The sequence below is a fragment of the Cervus elaphus genome, chromosome 15 (genome assembly GCF_910594005.1).
Source record: "Cervus elaphus chromosome 15, mCerEla1.1, whole genome shotgun sequence".
NCBI classification, from domain to species: Eukaryota; Metazoa; Chordata; class Mammalia; order Artiodactyla; family Cervidae; genus Cervus; species Cervus elaphus.
The window spans coordinates 53515569-53537446 of record NC_057829.1 but is presented as its reverse complement, the minus strand read 5'-3'; the positions used below and the strand labels follow the sequence as shown (position 1 = coordinate 53537446).

The following is a 21878-nucleotide window of genomic DNA, read 5'->3' as shown; positions in this document are numbered from 1 at the left end:
ATTCTCTAAATATTCATTTATTTTAAAAGCCTCAGTAGGCACATGTACTCCAAATGCTAATATCCTAGGGGATTACTTACATTGGCCATTTGGACATAGCTAGAAAAGAGTCTATGAAAAACTTATCAGCATGGGAATGGGGCTTGATAAGTCATCTTGGCAGAAACATTCCTAGATTGTTCCAGGCAGATGAATATCACTCTTATGTTTTCAAAAATATATGAGAAACAGAGATTGGGTGACCAATTGTCATCTGTTTTGGTATTTCATAGTTATAGCTATAAGGATATCCTTCCTTATAGGTATTACTATTAATATTTAAGCCGCCTTACTTTTTTTATAGTTGTGTTCTTGGTAGAGAACAGCTCATCTATGAAATAACATTCTTGCATTGTCTTTTGAGTTGTTCCCTAATTTTTCATTTTTTTCAACCTAACTATTTTTTAAACATTCAACTTAACCATTTTATGGCATTTTTGAAAAAGGCAATCAGTCTTTTATATAGTTCATTCTGAGTTCAAAACTGAGATTAGAACTGCTATTTTTCTTTTTTCTGCTTCCTTTTTCTCTTTTATTTTGCCTCTTACTTTCTTTCTGCCATTCATTCTGTCATTCAGCAAATACTTTCCCAGTGTCTACCACACCAGTCACTATGCCAGGTGTTGAGAATGGAGTGAGGATCAAAGCACATGTGGTCTATTTTCTCATAGATCTCACAGATAAAGCAGTTCTGTCCCTTATTTAAGACAATGGAAAAAATTGCCTGTGTTTGTTTGTCAAAGACTAGCTGGTCATAAAAATAATGGTCATATAAATAGAGAAGAAAGTGGTGAGTCCCACCTGGTCACTCAGTGTTGTGACATTGAACTTTGAGGTACTGGAGTTGTTCTTCTGGAGGCCAAAAAAGAACCAGAGAGGAATTTAGTTCAGACATACAGGAGGAGAACACCACTGGGGCAGTCTTATAAGCGGTTTAAGAGCCACCCCCCTCCCCTGCAGACACAAAAAAGTGTCCTGCCAAAGGAAAAACAGTCATTCTAAAACTATTGCATTCTGAAACCCAGAGGGAAATGTTCAGTGCTTTTGAGAAAGGATGGAGGAGGGTGATAGTAAATCAGTAAATCAACAGTTATATTTAGGGATTAAGCTGAGAGTAGAAATATTTGACGTTATTCATGCCAATGTTTCTTTAAATTTCTGCATAGTTTTCTTCTATGTAAACATTGTCTCAAAGAGACATTCCTAGATGGGGTAAAATACTGGGAAAGCAATAGAAGGGAATTATAGGAAACAGGCTTTGACCAACAGACACAGAGTTCTAAGCTGTGGTCTTTTAATTCCCCACCACTACCGTTGCTACAGCCACTGTCATCACAACCACTACTATCATTCATGATTCACAAGCTACTGATGGGGAAACACTAGTAGAGAACACTGTTTTTGTTGTTGTTCAGTTGTTCAGTCATATTCTAGAAGGAAATGGCAACCCACTCCAGTACTCTTGCCTGGAAAATCCCATGGACAGAGGAGCCTGGTAGGTTACAGTCCATGGGGTCACAAAGAGTCGGACACGACTGAGCGACTCACTTTCACTTTCACTAGGTTTGTCATAGCTTTTCTTCTAAGGAGCATTCATCTTTTAATGTCATGGCTGCAGTCACCATCTGCAGTGATTTTGGAGCCCAAGAAAATAAAGTTTGTCACTGTTTCCATTATTTCCCCATCTATTCTCCATGAAGTGATGGGACCAGATACCATGATCTTAGTTTTTTGAATGTTGAGTTTTAAAAGCCAGCTTTTCCACTCTCGTCTTTCACTTTCATCAAGAGGCTCTTTAGTTCTTCTTCACTTTCTGCCATATGAGTGTGTCATCCACATATCTGAGGTTATTGATATTCTCCTGGCAGTCTTGATTCCAGCTTGTGCTTCATCCAGCCTGCCATTTCACATGATGTACTCTGAATATAAGTTAAATAAACAGGGTGATGAAATACAACCTTGACATACTTTCCTTTCCCTATTTAGAAGCAGTCTGCTGTTCCATGTCTGGTTCTAACTGTTACTTTCTTGACCTGCATACAGGTTTCACAGGAGGCAGGTAAGGTGGTCTGGTATTCCCATCACTCTAAGAATTTTCCACCATTTGTTGTGATCCACACAGTCAAAAGCTTTGGTGTAGTCAATGAAGCAGAAGTAGATATTTTTCTGGAATTCTCTTGCTTTTTCTATGTTCCCACGGATGTTGGCCATTTGATCTCTGGTTCCTCTGCCTATTCTAAATCCAATTTGAACATCTGGAAGTTCTTGGTTCACATACTGTTGAAGCCTAGCTTGGAGAATTTTGAGCATTACTTTGCTAGCATGTGAAATGAGTAAAGTTGTGTGGTGGTTTGAATGTTCTTTGGCATTGCCCTTCTTTGAGATTGGAATGAAAACTGACCTTTTCCAGTCCTGTGGTCACTGCAGAGTTTTCCAAATTTGCTGGCATATTGAGTGCAGCACTTTCACAGCATCATCTTTTAGGATTTGAAATGGCTCAGCCAGAATTCCATCACCTCCACTAGCTTTGTTCATAGTGATGCTTCCTAAGGCCCATTTGACTTCACACCCCAAGATGTCTGACTCTAGGTGAGTGATCACAACATTGTTGTTATCTGGGGCATTAAGATCTTTTTTGTATAGTTCTTCTGTGTATTCTTGCCACCTCTTCTTAATATCTTCTGCTACTGTTAGGTCCATACAGTTTCTGTCCTTTATTATACCCCTTTTTGCATGAAATATTCCCTTAGTATCTCTAATTTTCTTGAAGATATCTCTAGTATTTCCCATTCCATTGATTTCCTCTATTTCTTTGCACTGTTCACTTAAGAAGGCTTTCTTATCTCTCCTTGCTTTTCTTTGGAACTCTGTGTTCAAATGGGTATATCTTTCCTTTTCTCCTTTGCCTTCAGCTTCTCTTCTTTTCTCAGCTATTTGCAAGACCTCCTCAACAACCATTTTGCCTTTTTGCGTTCTTTTTCCTTGGGGATGGTTTTGATCATCACCTCCTGTACAATGTTATGAACCTCCATTCATAGCTCTTCAGGCACTCTGTCTGTTATATCTAAATCCCTTGAATCTAATTGTCACTTCCACTATGTAATTGTAAGGGATTTGATTTAGGTCATACCTGAATGGCCTAGTGGTTTTCTCTGCTTTCTTCAATTTAAGTCTGAATTTTTCAATAAGGAGTTCATGATCTGAGCCACCATCAGCTCCTAGTCTTCTTTTTTTGCTCACTGTATAGAGCTTCTCCATCTTTGGCTGCAAAGAATATAATCAATCTGATTTCGGTGTTGACCATCTGGTGATGTCGATATGTAGAGTCGTCTCTTGTGTTGTTGAAAGAGGGTGTCTGCTATGACCAGTGCATTCTCTTGGCAGAGATAGAACTGTTAGCCTATGCCCTGCTTCATTTCATACTCCAAGGCCAAACTTGCCTGTTATTAGAGCTATCTCTTGACTTCCTACTTTTGTATTCCAGTCCCCTATAATGAAAAGGACTTTTTTGGGGGGTGTTAGTTCTAGAAGGTCTTATAGGTCTTCATAGAACCGTTCAACTTCAGCTTCTTTGGCATTAGTGGTTGGGGCATAGACTTGGATTACTGTGATATTGAATGATTTGCCTTGGAAACAAACAGAGATCTTTCTGTCATTTTTGAGACTGCACCCAACAACTGCATTTCAGACTCTTTTGTTGACTATGATGGCTACTCCGTTTCTTTTAAGGGATTCTTGCCCACAGTAGTAGATGTAATGATCATCTGAATTAAATTCACCCTTTCCAGTCCATTTTAGTTCACTCATTCCTAAAATGTCAGTGTTCATTCTTTCCATCTCCTGTTTGACCATTTCCAATTTACCTTGATTCATGGACCTAACATTCCAAGTTCCTGTGCAATATTGTTCTTTACAGCGTCAGACTTTACTTTCACTACCAGACACATCTACTACTGGGTATTGTTTCCAGTAGATAGCATTAGGATTGTATCAAATAATAAGTATCAAGAACAGCAATCTACCGAATACTTAATATATATCAGTTATGGTTGGTTGGTTGTTGTTTAGTCGTTCAGTCGTGTCTGACTCTTTTGTCTGGGAAGTCCCATGGACAGAGGAGCCTGGCAGGCTACAGTTTTGGGGTTGTAAAGAGTCAGACACAACTGAGCGACTAAGCACACATATAAGAAAATATTATGTATAATCTTATGACAATAAATACAAAAGACAACCTGTCACAGCAGGTAGTATGTACAAGGAGTCTGTTACAATCAAGGGATAAAAAAAAATGAAATAAAATGAGAAACAAGGAATGAATTAATGAATAAGTTGCTTAGTTGCTAAGTTGTGTCCAACTCTTTGTGACCCCATGGACTGCAGCCTGCCAGGCTCCTGTGTCCATGGAATACTCCAAACAAAAATACTGGAGTGGGTTGCCATTTCCTTCTCTAGAGGATCCTCCTGACTCAGGGGTCACAACCGCACCTCTGCACTGCAGGCATATTCTTTACCACTGAGCCACTGGGGAAGCCCACTCATGAGATAAATATCCTCATTTACAGATGGGGAAGTAAAGACATGAAAAACTGATGTGGTTTTCATTAGGTTGCACAGTTTGTAGGCGGTGGAGTTATTCAAACACATCTGTCTGTCTGCATAGGACACAGTCGTAGCCACAAGGCTAAAAATTCTCTCTGGAGCCCTGTTTCACTTGACAACCTTCCCTCAAGAACCCTCAATTTCAAGCTGTTCACTGATTGGAATTTGCTCGTTTTCCCAAGTCTGATGGATATGCAGCTGGCAACTGAAGACAGGATAAGAGACTTAATAATAAAAGGCTTCAAAATAGTTCTTCCTTATAGTATAGAGACCATTCGAGATTAAAATTCAGATTTTCAAAGAATGGTAATTCACTTTGCAGCTGCAACTGCCATCCATTAACTAACTCCTCTCACTATTGACTATTTACTCAATTTTAAGGTTGCAGAAATATCTAGTAGTCCTACAGTTATCTGTTGTAGAGGCATTAGATTTACATATAATCACAGCTCAAAATCATGCATGTGGATGTAATAAGTGGTTACATTATTTTATTGGTGGATTTAGTTTCTTAGTGGTCGATAATTTTGAACTCTCAATGTGTGCTTCATTGAAATTAAATATTCATTATGATCTTTTAAAGTTTACATTGGAAAGTACTTCAAAAACTATCAGTACATCAAATTATAATGTATTGCTTCTCTTTTTAAAAATCTGATAGTGGTAATCCTTTGTGAATTTTGTTCTTTTCAATTCTTTCATCAGTGCAGATGTTAGCAGCTCACAAGGGACAACTAAAAAATGCTTTCTCTTAAAAGCTATAGAAGAAAGTTAGCCATAAATCATATACTTTAAATATGGTGATAGAATCTTGCTACGGATAGTACAGTTTCTCAAGAACAGATTGAAAAATGAAAGTTTAATACTTCTATTAACATAGTACCCACTTTATTGATTTGTTTGCAGTTGATTGGACCCCTTCTTTCAGGGATGTCATTTAGGACTTACTGTTTTTTATCTTTCAGTAGCTTTTTTAAAGTTCCAGGAAAATACTTAGAGAAAATATTATGCTCATTTCTTGTGTGTGTGTCTGTGCATGTGAGAGAGAGAGAGAGAGAGAGAGAGAGAGAGAGAGAGAAAGAAAGGCAGTGTGGGGGTAGAGAGGAGAGAGAGATTGGGGCAGGTAGGCCCTCAGACTAACATTCACATTTAATTGCATTTCATATTTCATCTCATAGCTCTTGGACTTGACTGATGGTTAACAGTAAACATGTATAATTATTCTTTCATGCAACTTGGCCATTGGCAGTGATTTTCATAGCAGTAATTTAACTGCTGAGGCTGCAAGTCAAGATTCATCAGTTTTATTAGGATGCTGAACCTTAAAAGCTTATGGTTGATGATGTTATTAACTCTCTCTGCATTTCCTCTGTAGTAAAGGGAAAAATTGGAAGTGCAGCACTTTTTAATATAGTCCATGTGTGGGTGTCTATAAAATATGGGGATGAAACCTATGTCAGAGCTCAGTAAGTGACTAGCCCTGTTATCTCAACTCTGCCACTTCAATTGCCAAGCATTTAGTTGCTTCAGAATAATTTATTTCACTTTGCAAAAATGAATTTGTTTGATTGTTTTGTAGGTCAACTTCTGTTTTTGGTTTTTAGAGTGCTCATTTTTCTTATGGTTTCTAAATGTAATTTTGCATTAATTTTTGTCCATCTTATTGTAAAAATGTTCAAAATTGCAAAAAAACTGAAAAATAGCTCAATGACATCTATATACATCAACTGTTAGCATTGTTTCAGATTTATTTTCCCCTTCTATATATATAATACCTGTTTATTTTGTATTTTTTTATTTTTGCCTGTTGTTTTTATTTTTCCTTGATCATTTAAAATTAAGTTGACAAGTTGCAGACATCATAACTGGCTGTTTTTTTATTATTTTAAATTCAGAACCCAATTAAAATTCACTGTATTAGATTGTTACATCTCCTTAGCTTTAATCTAAAAGTTTCCTCCCACAATTCCTCCTAGACTTTACTTTTTTGCTATTTGTGACCTTGACTTTTTTGAAGATTTCAAGCCAGTAGAAAATTTTATTATCTGAATTTATCTCACTGTTTTTCCATTAGATTCAGGTTAACCCACTGGTTCTCCAATTTTAACATGTTTCAGAATCATCCGGAGGGCTTTATTAAACATAGATTGTTTGGCCTACTTCCAAAGTTCCTGATTCAGTAGGACCTATTTGCATGTCTAATGCTGATGCTAATCCTGATGCTGCTGGTCTGGGGACCACACTTTGAGAAACATCAGGTTAAACATTTTTGACATAGATGACATGTGTACTTCTTACTGTATCACATCAAAGGGACAAGAAGGCAGCTTATTCCTCTGATGATCATAATCTGATCATTTGGTTGGTGAAGTTGGTGACTGTTAGATCTCTCCATTATAAAGGATCATTTTTCTCCTTTGTACTTAGCGAGTTACTTATGGAATGATAGTCTGTAAGTAATAAGTAGGGCCTCTCTGTTGGATCAGTGGTAAGGAATCAGCCTGCCAAGCAGGAGACTTGGATGTGATCCCTGGGGTTGGGAAGATCCGCTGGAGATGGAAATAGCAACCCACTTTAATATTCTTGCCTGGAGAATCCCATAACAGAAGAGCCTGGTGGGCTGCAGTCTATGAGGTCACAAAGAGTCGGATGTGACTGAGAGACTAAACAACAAAACAGTAAGTAATGTAGGAAGAAAATATGAATTTCTGTTCCTTAATAGCATGGTTTTAGCATCAGGTGATAATCCTTGTCTGAATTGGCTATCATTATTCTATTATTCTTTTTTTTTTTTATTAGTTGGAGGCTCATTACTTCACAACATTTCAGTGGGTTTTGTCATACGTTGACATGAATCAGCCATGGAGTATTCTATTATTCTTTAAAGAACACTTCCTTGTTGTCTGGCAAAAAATTTTCAAACCTCACATACTTTTTCATCTCTAGACTTGGAATCAGCCATGTCTCTAAGGACAGTTGATTTCTTTTGATTGGGAATATTGTTTACAAACCAATGTCTCAGTCCTCAGTTCAGTTCAGTTCAATTCAGTTCAGTCGCTCGGTCGTGTCCGACTCTTTGCGACCCCATGAATTGCAGCACGCCAGGCCTCCCTGTCCATCACCAACTCCCGGAGTTTACTCAAACCCGTGTCCATCGAGTCGGTGATGCCATCCAACCATCTCATCCTCTGTCGTCCCCTTTACCTCCTGCCCCCAATCCATCCCAGCATCAGGGTCTTTTCCAGTGAGTCAACTCTTCGCATGAGATGGCCAAAGGATTGGAGTTTCAGCTTCAGCATCAGTTCTTCCAGTGAACACCCAGGACTGATCTCCTTTAGGATGGACTTGTTGGATCTCCTTGCAGTCCAAGGAACTCTCAAGAGTCTTATCCAACACCATAGTTCAAAAGCATCAGAAGCATCCTGGGGGTACTTAATTACTCCTGGTATGTCATTGCTCCTACAACCTTTCAGAGGACAGACCTAAGATTTCATTTTTAAAGAAGTGTTGAGTTCAAATGCAACACCAGAGTTCTTCCTCATTTTCCTCCAGTCCGCATTGGTATCCATAGGCATCCACAATGACAACTCTGTTTCTCAAAAAAACTTTCAAAATATTTTTTAAAATTTAAGTACATCCATAAATGGGCTTTCCTTGTGGCTCAGCTGGTAAAGAATCCTCCTGCAGTGCGGGAGACCTGTGTTCAATCCCGGGTTGGGAAGATCCCCTGGAGAAGGGATAGGCTACCCACTCCAGTATTCTGGCCTGGAGAATTTCATGGACTGTATAGTCCATGAGGTCGCAAAGAGTTGGACATGACAAGCAACTTTCACTTTCACATACATAAATCTTTGCTCATTTGCTCCAGTCCATACAAAATAGACTCAGAATTACAGTAATAAGACTTCAACCAGTAATAATAAAACTACTAAGAAAATTAGTGTCACGTAGCCTTCTTCTGTGAGAGAGTTCCCAAACTTTACTGTATGTAAGAAACATCTACAGAGCTTGTTAAAATCTCCCTGGGTTCCCAGACCATCAATGAATCAGTAGAATAAAATAGTCTGCATTTTAAGCAGATATCTCTGATATTTCTGATCCCAGTGATAAGTACACTCTAATTTGATATACACTGTTCTATGGATTTATAGTGAGGGCACTCTTATGAGTGAAGCAGAATGATAGATACAAAGATGAATGTAATATTCTCATAGTATGCTGTATTTCCTAAAGGAACTGACAAACTAGTAGAGAAGAAAGACACGCACAGAAAAAAAGACATAGGAGTATCCATAATTGGGTTGATTCTATGTTATGCTACCAGCTCTCAGCAAGGAATGAAGATCATATGGGAGCAAGTTTCTTGTCTGGATGAGCAGAATATGATAAGAGCTTTGAAAATATAGAGGAATATATCATTGTTTGCTTTCTAGAGATAAGATGTTTCAAGCCAGTCTTGTCAAGAGCTGAAAGTTATCACTTTTAGATAACTGCTCTGATAATGACCAGGGATTTGGGGTTATTGATTAAAGAGAAATCCATATGCTTTGACTATAAAATGTGAAAATGACAAAGCTACTAACACCTTGTATCTCACAAGATCAGCTCACTGAACTGTCATGGTGTACCTTAGAGGAGCTCAGTAGTGTGATGGCCGAAGTCATTGTTTTATTCTTCAGATCTGCTCAGGAACACTGATAGACAGTTAAGAGCCTACACTGTTGAGAACCCAGGTATTACCCCTGGGCTGCCTCGTTCATCAGTTAAAATACATTCATGAATAGAATTGTACACTACTAGGCATAGCAGTGGAGGGCGAGAGAGAACTCTCATTTCATTGAATGTCTGCTGTGAATCTTGCCTTCTTTTCACATTATGAAATAGGTATTTTCCCCATTTTAATAAGGACACAGATTTAAAGGTAATGACTTTTACAGCTAATTTATAGCATTCAATCAGGTAAAGTATATTCTTAAGTGATCAAATGATTTGCTCTTTAGTATGAAATTTAATTAATATTGTTGATATAAAGTTTTTCTAATAATAGCCAAGTAGAAGAAAGATACTTCTAATTCAGTAACACCACGATAATAATAGCTAACTTTTTCACATACTTATACATTAAGTATAGTGTTTTGTATACATGTTTTGTTTGCTGTTTAGTCACTAAATCATGTCCGGCTCTTTGATACTCTATGGACTGTAGTCCTCCAGGCTCCTCTGTCCATGTGATTTCCCAGGCAAGAACACTGGAGTGGGTTGCCATTTCCTTCTCCAGGATCTTCCTGACCCAGGGATCAAACCTAGGTCTTCTGCTTGACAGGCAGATTCTTTACCACTGAACCACCTGAGGAGAAGATAGAAGATGGATTTATATATACTCCTGAGTTTAGGCAATTATATCATTATATAGATAGCTGTCTATTTAGGGTAAGGGAAAGCAAATCTAATTCATGGACATGGTTATACTTTTATTATCTATCTCCTACCACTACACTGCTTGTGAGTAATCTCTTCAAGGGATGAATAAATTCATAGGAATAATATTAACAGTCAAGCTAAACTTTTTGAAGAGGGGGCTAATTTAAAATGTGTCTTTGGATTAAGCATGAATGGTTGATTGTTATATTTCTCTCAATTTCAGAGAAATGCCAACATTAAGTAGAATGATTTGCTTGCCTTAGTTTTTATCTGAAGTTTTGAAGAACTACTTTTATCCTGAATGAAGTTAAATAATGATATGAAAGTTGAAGTAAAACTCTAAACAATCCAGGTGATTGCAGTAATATTAACCTACTAGTAAATTCCTAAACAGTCCAAAACTAATGCCTGTTATGCCCAGTTATTTCAAAGAAAATGTACTTCTAAGAAAATACAGACCTCCCAAGAGCAGATGAGTTCATTCAGCTCTAGAACATTGTGTGACATAACTTCTGGAATAAGTTGTATAATTTTCTTAATCGCAGTGTTGCAAGTGAGGCATATGGCCCCACTTACTGTCTCCAGTGGAGTTAGTGTAGAAGATGATTCCTCTGGTGAAACAATGAATCAATGGCCTCCTGTTCAGACTAGAACAGGAGCTAACTTATATATATCTGAGAATGAGCCCTCAGATTTCATGTCCTGTTGATCAAAAGCTCCATTTGGTGCATCACAGAAATGGCTTCTCAGAAAAACACTATTAAATTTATAACCACAAGCAGAGCTTTTCTCTCATCAAACCTTTGCAAGTTCATTGTAAAGCATATTTATGATTATACATATTCATAATTCTTTTCCCATGCTTCTTCCTGCCAATAGGAGAATTTCTGAAAACTTGCATATCTTATAAATATACACAGAAAGTTAATACTCCCTTCTTCTACCTGTTTGACACTTGTCCTTAGACTGCAGTACATCCTTCTTTCTTGTCTATTTCTTATATGTACTTCTCAAGATCTCAGCTGGAAAGGGGCTCCCTGAGGTCTTTGGGCATATGAGGACATAAGTGCTAGGTCAGAGTTGACAGAAATTGACTGCTAAGGTGGTTGGGGGGGAGCGGGGAGGATGGGAAGATCGTAAAGCTTCTTGAGAAATAACTCATGCTGTGTCCACCTCTGGAAGTCATGTCTCTCTGGTTATTTTGGGAGTAGTCTGAATAAGTCTACTTGCAGAGCAGCTGAGAAACTTCCTATGAGGGAGCAGGAAAGGAGGAGAATACATCCAATGCTCAGTCCTGACAAAGCAGTCAAATTAACAAATATTTTTGTAGAAGCTTGTAAACACATTAGTTGTTACAAACCCAGACTTGAGTCCTGGGGCAGCATGGTTGAGGGGGATGGAGAACCAAAGGAAATGCGGAATGGACATTTTCACTAAATTTTGAAACTCATTGGAACCCAGAAATCCTGCTTTAAGAGCCATCTAACAATGTTAATCAAATGGGAGCCTTTGCACCCCAGGGATGAAGACAGTCACCGAGAGAGAAATGCTGTATCTGGCTAAGGAACAAAAGAAGTACTGTGCCTAGAGCAGAGCAGTGCAGATAGGTGCGTGCCTAGCTGCTGCTGTCAGATCTAGTGACCAATAATGGAATCTTCCGCACGCATGACACTTTTACCTTTAATTACTTTGGCACTCGTCTCCCAAAACTAAGGACATCCTTCTACATAAGCACACTACCATTGTCAAATCTGGGGGCAATTGTAATCATTCCATAATTTCATCTAGTGTTTTTGATTTTCCCAATTCTCTCACATTGTCTTTCATGGCTGTTTTTTCCCTCAACCAGGATCCAATCAAAATTCATGAATTGTGTTAGTGTGTCCTTTCAAGAAAAGTTTTAATTGTTCATTTTGAAATAATTTCAAATGGAGAAAAAGAGATGCAAATATAATGCAAAAAAAATTACTATGTATCTTTCACCTGGACTTTCCAAATGTTAACACTTTAGCACATTTGTTTTATCAAATCTAAGAACTGTTAGAGTAGATTACAGGCTGGTGCCTCATACCCACAAATACTTGAGTGTGTACGTCCCTAAAACAAGACATTTTCTTACATCACAGTAATACAGTCATCAAAATCAGGAGATTAACATGATTATCTAAGGCAAGACTGTATTCATATTTTGCCAATAGCCTCAGTAATGACCTTTATACTAAGAAAAAAAATCATTATTTTTTTCTGCTCTAGGATTCAGGATACTGAATCCTGGATCACATGTTAACATTTTGTTGTTGTGTATCTTTAGTTTTCTTTAATCTGGAAAGGTTTTTCAGTTTTTGTCTTTCATGACCTTGATAGTTTTGGAAAGTTGGAGTTCTGAACAATTGTAATACAAAGTGCATCTTGATTTTGGTTTGTCTGATGTTTTCTCATGATTAGATTCAGGTTTTACATTTCAGGGTTGGATGTGATGTTGTGTACTTCTCAGGATGTTATGTTTGGATAACACATGATATTAATTTATCCTGTCACTGATGATGCTATCTGGTGATGATGATGTTACCTATAATGTGAACTAGTGGTGATCACTTGGTTCATGTAATGTTTGTTTGATATCTCCACTGTTAAGTAACTATTTTCCTTTCTGTAATTACTAAGCAATTTGTAGGGAGATACTTTGAGACCATGTAAATATCCTGTTTCTTATCCAGCTTTCCACCCATTAGTTTTAGCATCCGTCGATAATTCTTGCCTGAATCATATCCAAATAAGTTTATTCCCTTGACCAAGACTTTATTTTTTTCTCTCCTGAGAAACCTCACGAACACTATTTTATAACTTTACTCAAAATTTCTTCCCAAATCCTAGTTAGTTGGCTCCAAAAATCTCTCTATGGTATATTAAGGGACCAGGTGTTATTGTTTCTCCTCCTCCTCACACCTTCCCTTTGGACAGGTGCTGCTTCTTTCCCAGAGCTTTTACTGGCATAAGCCATCAGTTTGTTATATAAGACGTTTCGCATGACATTTCTGCTTTGTCCTAGTTTTTCTCCTGCCTGTTCCTGGATTTGGATAAAAAAACTTTTTTTAAATGTCCACATCCTCAAATCTGTCTACTTCCTCGTCTCAAGTTTAGGCCTTTGACATCTTTCTTTGTAAAAGACTTTCCCATTATTAATTGTTGTTTTAAATCCATGGCTTTTATTCTCCACATCTGCCGTTGTATTTATTATGTCCTTTTTGCGTCTCTCCCATTTAACTTTTAAAAATAATCTTCATCAAGCCATTTAAAATCTCTTTCAGTGTGGGCTACTGGAATTTGAAGCCTGCTTCTCTATGGTTGTATCTTCTTTTGTCTTGAAACACTAAAACATGAAAATAGGCTAATTTTGTACTCTTCTTGTCTGCTTCCAGGAAACTGATTTGTGTCCTTTATCTGTATTATTGTTTGTTTTTTTCCTTCAGCTTGTTTCTCCAATATTTTCAACAATTTCAGTTTGTCTTTCAAAACAACTTTGATTTCACTTTTTAAAATTAATTTACTTATTTCCCATTTACCTCATATTCTGTATGCTCCTCCAGCTTGGGTAGCTGCTAGCAATCCAGTTCATTCTCACTTGGACTCATTAGATAGTCTATGCATTTTCCTTTTTCCTTTCATTTTCATTTTGATATGTTTCCCCAGGGAAGCAATGCATTCAATTTTAGTTTCTCGATGTTTAGTGTACCTAGTCTTTCCTCTCTTTTAGAATACTCTGCACTTTGGCCATCTCCACAGCTATGTCTGTATTTCCATGAAAGTTCCATATGATTGCCCTCTTTAAAAAATTCCAGGTAAGTTGTAGTTCTTAAACTTGAAAACTTCCCTAACTACATGCCACAAGGAAATGTTTTGTTTTTCCCCACACTGTATGGCATGCAAAACTTCCCTGACCAGGGATTGAACCCATACCCCCTGCAGTGGGTGTGCAGAGTCTTAACCCCTGGACCAGAGGGAAGTCCGGGAAATGTTCTTTTGAATTAGTTTTTTAAGATCCACTTCTTGATCTGTTTAGCATGTATTTGCCTATCCCAGCTTTAACTTTTCTCTTCCATGAAATCAAGTGTTCTTTAAAAGGAATCCAGTTTGTTTGTGTTGTATGTGGCAAAGGAATGTGGCATTTGATCATAGATAGCCTCTGAAATCTTTGAAATTGTGGCAGATTTTAGTGTACTTTTCTTGGAAGAGAGTTTTTGGTTTCATCAAATTCTTAAAAGCATTTTATCTCCCTTTCTCAGGTTCTGGTTCAAGTTCATATTCTCTAGTCAAAAAGCCAAGCAGGCTATGTTTCTTCATTTCAGTGTCTAAAGAAGTAAATCATCAAGCCATAGAGTCTTCCTTCCCCTGTGCCATTCATGAAGTGTGCACTGGGTTTAGCCTTTGCCAAGCTAATGAAATCCTAGCTTTCCTGTGAGGCGCGAGCAGAGCGAGGCAGGAACGTGGACGGCGCGTCTCTCGTTTGCACTGCGAAGACACCTCTACTGCAAAGATGGTCAATGTCCCTAAAACCCGAAGGACTTTCTGTAAGAAGTGTGGAAAGCATCAGCCGCACAAAGTGACCCAGTATAAGAAGGGCAGAGATTCCCTGTATGCCCAGGGAAAGAGGCGCTATGATCGGAAGCAGAGTGGCTATGGTGGGCAGACCAAGCCAATTTTCTGGAAGAAGGCGAAAACCACCAAGAAGATCGTGCTGAGACTTGAATGTGTTGAGCCCAACTGCAGATCCAAGAGGATGCTGGCCATTAAGAGGTGCAAGCATTTTGAACTCGGAGGAGATAAGAAGAGAAAGGGCCAAGTGATCCAGTTCTAAGATTTGGGACTCTTTTGTTCTTATGTTTTGAGAGGAAAATGTTGAAGTTATAGAAAAATTTCCTGAATGAGAATAAATACAGTGATATCCGTACTAAAAAAAAAAAAAAAAAAAAAAGAAATTCTAAACAGTTTTCTTGGAAATTTTAGATCTTTTTCTCATAATGTAATCCCTCCAAGGGAGTCAAGCTTTATAATTTGAAAATCCTATCAATTCCTTAATTCCAGGGATTTTAATTATGGCATTTAATCCATACAATATAGTCCATAATCACTCTGTCCATTGGGCAATTGCTCTTCTTTTCTTTCATAGATAATTTCAAATAGTTTTCCCTTAAAAAGTGTACTTCCAGGGCATCTCTCCCCTTCCAGAAGCTACATAAATGTTCACTCCCCTCTTCTTCTGTCCCCTTTGCCTTCTGCACCCCATATGGAAGGAAAAATAGACAAGTTAAAAATGGTTGCCTTCTTTCCCTTTTTGTCTTCTGCATCCCCCATCACAACTTTTTAAAACTGCTATCCTCTGTCCTGCCCCAATTTTTCAAATATACTCTGCCTTCCCTCCTTTCAAAATTCCCACTTGAAGAAGATAGTCATCAAAATCCCGAATCAAAAGAAAAAATGCTAAGGCACACCCTTTCAATTCCACTCCTGTTGCCCTTGATCTTAAATTATTTTCTTAGTTAGGCTTTGCCCTAACTAAATCCAAGCCAAATTTTCATATTGCCTCCCTTTTTCCTCCCATGTTTCCTCTTTTCTCTTCTCTACTCCTTCCTACATACTCCCTTCTATCCATACACCACCCTGTCTCATTTCCATTTCTACATTCTCTGCTTCCTCCCCAAATTTTTCTCCTTTCTCATCTCCCATTGATAGCCCCTTTTAATTCCTTTTCTTTTCATATGTTCCACTCACTTAAATGAAGACTCTGTATTTTGACACAATCTCTGTGAGGTGGTAAGAGCAAATGTATTATGTACTACATCTTACATAATAACTGAAATTTGGAAAGTTTAATGTCTAACATAACCAGTTGTCATAAGATTTATAGACCCAAAGCTCCCTTGTCACACTGTTTATCTAATGATCTCCCCTCCTTCTTGGAACTAAAGATGAAGATAACAACTTGAAGCTATTAACTATTTTCTCAAGTTATACCAACCTCTGTATGCATCTTTCTCAGAATAAATTTTATATTTTTGCAATAAGTAAAACATGCAATGACTGAAAAATCTCTACAAAATCTTTGTCTGGAATTTGTGCCAGATTATTGTCTAATATCGCTTCTTAAAAACAGAGCAGGATATTTTAGCATATCTAAAATTAGGTAGTAGAAATAGGATTGTATTAATATCTGTTGTTAAAGAGGTTATTTTAAAAAATATAGAACACCTTCCTTAATCAGAGAAGATGCTGAATTGGAGGTAAATCTCAATGTCTAACCTGCAAATATTAAGGGGGAAATGTGTCTAAATTTGGAAAAGACCCTAAAGCTGGGAAAGATTGAAGGCAAAAGGAGAAGAGGGAGGCAGAGGATGAGATGGTTGGATAGGCTCACTGACTCAGTGGACATGAACTTGGGCAAACTCCAGGAGATAGTGAGGGACAGGGAGGCCTGGCGTGCTGCAGTCCGTGGGGTTGCAAAAAATCAGACGTGACTTAGGGACTGAACAACAAAGTGTCCAAATTTGTTCAGATATAGAAAGAAACTAGTAACATCTGAATGTTGTTTATTTTTCCCCTGAGTATATAAGATAAGGACAGTAGAGTAACTGTTTAGTTAGTGTCTTGAACTTCTGCTTTATGGTTTAATTTAAAAGAATCAAAAATGTTATCTGTCCAAGAAAAAAATTCTTTACTGATTTTGATAGGGACCTATCAGAGTTGTCCTAAATTACACAGCTAGTAAAGCAACAGTACAAGGATGTGGGCCAATTTCTCCAGTCCCAGATCTAATGCTCTTCTGATTGTTCTCCATCATTATTGGTAACATTAGCCTTTGAAAGCAGTCCCTCCGTCAGGGACTTTTGAATGTGGCACCACTCGTATTCAGAAATACTTCATACATAAAATTTCTGAATGATCTTGGGTCATCTTAAAAACAATGCAGTGAATATTTTTGAAAAGTTAAGTAGAACTTCAAATAAATATTTTAATGAAATGCAAAGGAAATAATAAATGAGATTCCATTAACTTATAGAGTCTTATTTAATTTTAGTCACTCCTGTTTAAATTCGTTATTTGTCCTTGCATCCTCACTGGCCCAAAACGGAGACTATATACCACACGACTGAGGAAAATGTTTTGTTGGATGGGTGCATGCATGCGTGCTCAGTAGCTCAGTCGTGTCCAACTCTTTGCAACCCCATGGACTGTAGCCCACCAGGCTCCTTTGTCCATGGGATTATCCAGGCAAGAATACTGGAGTGGATGTCCATTTCCTCCTCCAGGGGATCTTCCTGATCCAAGGATTGAAACTGCTTCTCCTGCATCTCCTGCATTGGCAGGAGGACTGTACCACTGAGCCATCTGGGAAGACTGTTGGATGGATAAATGAACAAATAATCCATTTGTATGTTGATTATTAAGAAAGTAAAAGCTACTAAGCTTTTTTTTCATATTTTTACTTTTTTTAATTAAACAGTCTTTCATTTGCCTTATAACTTCCTACTATGGAAACTTCTCCACACTGACGCTGATTGCTGTTCAAAATCTGAACATCCCCAACTCCTGCTTTCCTTGTTCCTTTCAAAAAGCTGTTACTGTCAATGCAAGTATTTTAACAGAATCCATATGTTCCTTTTTCTTCCACCTGACTTTTGTGTGTGCGTCTACTATGCATATCAGGGGTGGCTCTTGACATTCATTTTATACTATAATGACAAAGTATGATCAGTATTATTTTAGTTTAATTTCAGAATCAGAGGTCAAGACATTGTCATCTGAATGTCTTTAAAATTTTTCCATCTTGCTTGTGCTCTCTTAGTGTTAAGATTTGTATGGTAATGTTTTTATAACCCAGTTCCCAACTGGGTGGTAAAAAGCAACATGAACAAATACAGTTTTAAATGACTTCACCTCCTCCATTACACCTAAGGAGGCAATCAGGATAGTTGAAATTTGTTCCTTTCAAGTTGTCCCAATTATAACAAAAAGAGAGAGCAGAAAACAGGACAGGGGAAAGAGAGAAAGAAATGAGGGAAATCATTATCCTATAATTTTTTTAAAAGACCTCAATTCATAGTGATAACCCTGAAATAATACAAGATGGTGGTCTTGAGCTGGTTTGTAAGTGATGAGAACAGATAGAACACATTGTTTAGAAACTAAAGAAATGTTCAGGGGGAAAAGACACTTAAAACTTACAAATTAGAAAGAGATATAGGGGAAAATAATTTGCTGAGTATTAAAAAAACACACAGAATAACCGATATCATGTTGTAGCTATTCATTGACTAATAACTAATGCTCAACTTACGTGCTTCCCTCTGTTCCTATATATAGTTTCTGTTAACATCAAAAGATATTCTGCATAATATGGGGGAAAACAAGATCATAATCCACTTAAGCCTCTATTAAATATCAATTTACTACATTTCTTATCTAATTTGCCAGAATATCATAATATATATCATTGCTGAAAAATTATAATAAACATACCTCCCATTAAATACCCATTTATTATTTCTCCTAACTATAAATCAAATTATTATAGTGGTCAATTTAAAGCTGGCTTGCAAATAAACCACATGTCAAGACCAGAGATGACATGTGTTGGTAAGATAGTGAAAAAAAGGGTCCATTACATTGATTTAATTTCTTACATAGCAGAAAAAGTTGACTAATGTAAAATGTCAGTTGTAAGTAACACTTGTCCACAAATATTTTGAGTTATGAAATATATTTAGTCTCATAGTTTTATTCACTTTCAAAATTTAAAAATTTTAAACTCAGAACTTTATCCAGGGAGAAAAGGGGACTGCTATAAACATCAGGAAATATGAGAAAATATGCTTTTAAGTTTGGTTGTTCTCCTTCTTTGAGGAACCATCTTCAAATAGTCTTTTAGTAAACATTTGGGGATGATGGGATTCAAAAAGATAGGTAGTTGCACACACACAAAACTTGGGAGAAAGAATCATGTGGGGGATAAAAAACAAGTTAGTAGTTTACATTTTACTCCTATAAATACATTAACAGTTTGCATGCCATTTCCCAGCACTACCCCTAACAGCCACATTCTGGACTGTTTTTTTAATATTTCTTAAAAGGAGTAGATACTACCTCAAACATTATTTTCTAAAATGAAGCCGAGCCTCTTTCCCCAGAGTGTATCTTTGGACATGGTCCTCAGGCTGGAGGATGATGAACTAGGAGTCAGGTTCCTGATAAAATAAGATTGGGAGGTTCTCACATTGTCTCTTTTTCTTTGGACATACATGATGCATGTTTATATATGAAAAATTCTGCTCTATGGCAAATTATTTAACATTATTTATCCCAACTCCTCTTAAACCTACTTTTTTTTAAAACCATTTTAACTTTTTATTTTATTTTTCCTTACTTTGAAAAGTTTCTTTTACTCTAATATACTTTGACATCTCTAAGAACTAGCATCCTTACTTTAGGAAACACTGGATTAGCCTTCATCGTCATAATCCTTCATTACTTTCTTGTCACATCATTACTACGTCTTCAAGATCTGCAGTGCTGTCAGTGATAATCGTAAATGAGTAATTAATGTTCCTTTTCCTACCACGTATTCCACAGATACACAGGGCTGTCGATACAGTACTCTCAACACTGTTTGATTGTGATGAGGAAATATTAATAAATGAATAGTTGGTTAATAAAAAATTGCTTGGATACCTTTAATACAGTTTTGAAATGTAGGCCAGAGTATTAAATAGCCTTTCCGGGAATAGTTAGCTCATGTGTATTCAGTGGAAACTGACAGAATCCATTTCAGTCCATTTTTGAGGTTCACAATAAAGAAAAATATTTCCAAAAAGGTTTTGAAGTGCCTCTAGGTTTTGGTTGTCTTTTCCCTCATATTTTAGGTTTTACTCTGTTACAAATCTTAGGTGGCTTGTATACTGTGGCCTAATCATGTAACCTTAGTCACTTCATGAAATTTTATATGAAAAACAAAAATTTAAGTTTTGAAAATCCCAGTTTTTTTCAGTTTAATGGACCATAGGCATGGGTTCACCAAACTCTTCCACTTGACTGAAAAACTGAGGCAATAAAGGCATTGACCCAAACACTCACTGGCTTATTACAGCTGGGTCTAGCTCTGGGGTTCTTGACACCATTTCTAGTTGTTTACCTAAAAGTGTCATCATTTAGTTCCATGGTCACCTAACACAATGGCAATGCCCTGAATATTTTTTGTCTTTGAATATTCCCTTGGAAATGTTTGCTTTTGATATTCTCCAAACTGGGAATGTGTTAAAACTGAATTAGTCTTCCCTTTAAGGCAATAATCGGTGGTTCTGATTCTCAGTGCCCAAAGAATGTGAAAGTCATTCAGTTGTGTCCGACTCTGCCACCCCATGGACTATACAGTCCATGGAATTCTTCAGGCCAGAATACTGGAGTGGGTAGCTGTTCTCTTCTCTAGGGGATCCTCCCAATCCAGGAACTGAACCCAGGTTTCCCTCATTGCAGGCGGATTCTTTACCATCTGAAATACCAGGGACACCCAAAGAATTGAAAACCAGCCCTTAACAATCTGAAATTCGGCAAAAGGAATCCAGGATAATCACATGATTGCAAAAATGTATTATTGATTTAAGTAAAATACATTAACTCCCTGAGAGGAAACAAATCTCAGTTTTAGGTAAGAAGAGACTGTTGTTTTGATGCTCAGTTATACAACTTTAGAATACTGAGAATCTGAAAAGGCTGTGCATCAAAATAAACAAGGTTTAAAAAATAAATGTTTATCATATTTTTAAGTAGATTGTTACTATAACTTGCAATATGTAAAGTTACTTTTAGGAGAGCTAGAACAGGTATTCCTGGAAAATATACTTTTACATTTGCTAACAATAAACAGGATTCTTGATTTTTTTAAAACATAGCTTTCTGTGTTATCTGATCTTGCTTAGTAATTTATTGTCATAGTTATGGCTAATGTTTACTTTGTGTGCACACAATTCTTTTATGTAAAAGTTATCGAAGCTCCCACTCATATGCTTAAGTTTATAGATGAGAAAATATTTTGGTTGAAAATTATGCAATAGAAAATTAGCTACAATTAAAGTAACTGCATATTGCATGCACTTTTTAAAAATAATCTTGGATTATTTGATATTTAATAATCTTAAAGATCACGTTTCAGAGAATTATCTTGAGGCACTGAAATAATTTCACTAATTCAGTTTCTAAAGGTTAACATTTTGCTTCAAAATGCTCCAAAATCAGCTTGAATTGAGTCTTTTGGATAACTATTAAGAGCACAAATTGAAATCAGCAGTTCACAACATAGTTTTCCCTATAAAATCTAGCCAAAATTCCATACAGAAAGTTTAGTTTTATAAGTTTTAAGAAACTTTTCATGTTATTCTAATAAATATTCCAATACAGCTGATCCCTGTAGCTCATACAATGGACAGCCTGCTAGCAATATCTCACCTCTAGTTGCTCAATATAGAAAATCAGTAATTCATAAGAGTTTATAGTTCAATCAAGCCCAGACTTTTGAATTTCCTTTCTTGTCTCACAAGAAATTATAGCCTGAATACTTTAATGTAAAAGAAACTAAAATACAAATTGGTGGTCTTAAAATCTCAGATGATGAACTGAGTCTTACAGATCTAACAGACATGACTGCTTGGATGCACTGATGTGGTCCTCTCTGCAAGAGGTTCTTGTGAGAAAATGAGGAACTCAAATTGATGAGGTCCTTGCTATTAAGTTCCAATTTAAATCACTTTGGGAACCATAAGCTCCACATCCAT

At 36.9% G+C, this 21878-nt stretch overlaps 2 protein-coding genes across 10 annotated transcripts in view; both read left to right on the top strand.

Moving 5' to 3' along the window:
* Positions 1-21878, top strand: part of RNLS (renalase, FAD dependent amine oxidase) — a 309200-nt gene that overhangs the window by 77265 nt on the left and 210057 nt on the right. The window lies entirely within an intron of this gene.
* On the top strand, positions 14512-15035 carry LOC122709585 (60S ribosomal protein L36a-like). Its single transcript, XM_043927091.1, has one exon. The coding sequence runs from the start codon at positions 14594-14596 to the stop codon at positions 14912-14914; it is 321 nt and encodes a 106-aa protein (XP_043783026.1). The 5' UTR covers positions 14512-14593; the 3' UTR covers positions 14915-15035.

Bases quoted from the DNA above. Each gene is read 5' to 3' on its own strand.
- LOC122709585 (XM_043927091.1), top strand. From the start codon at position 14,594: ATGGTCAATGTCCCTAAAACCCGAAGGACTTTCTGTAAGAAGTGTGGA.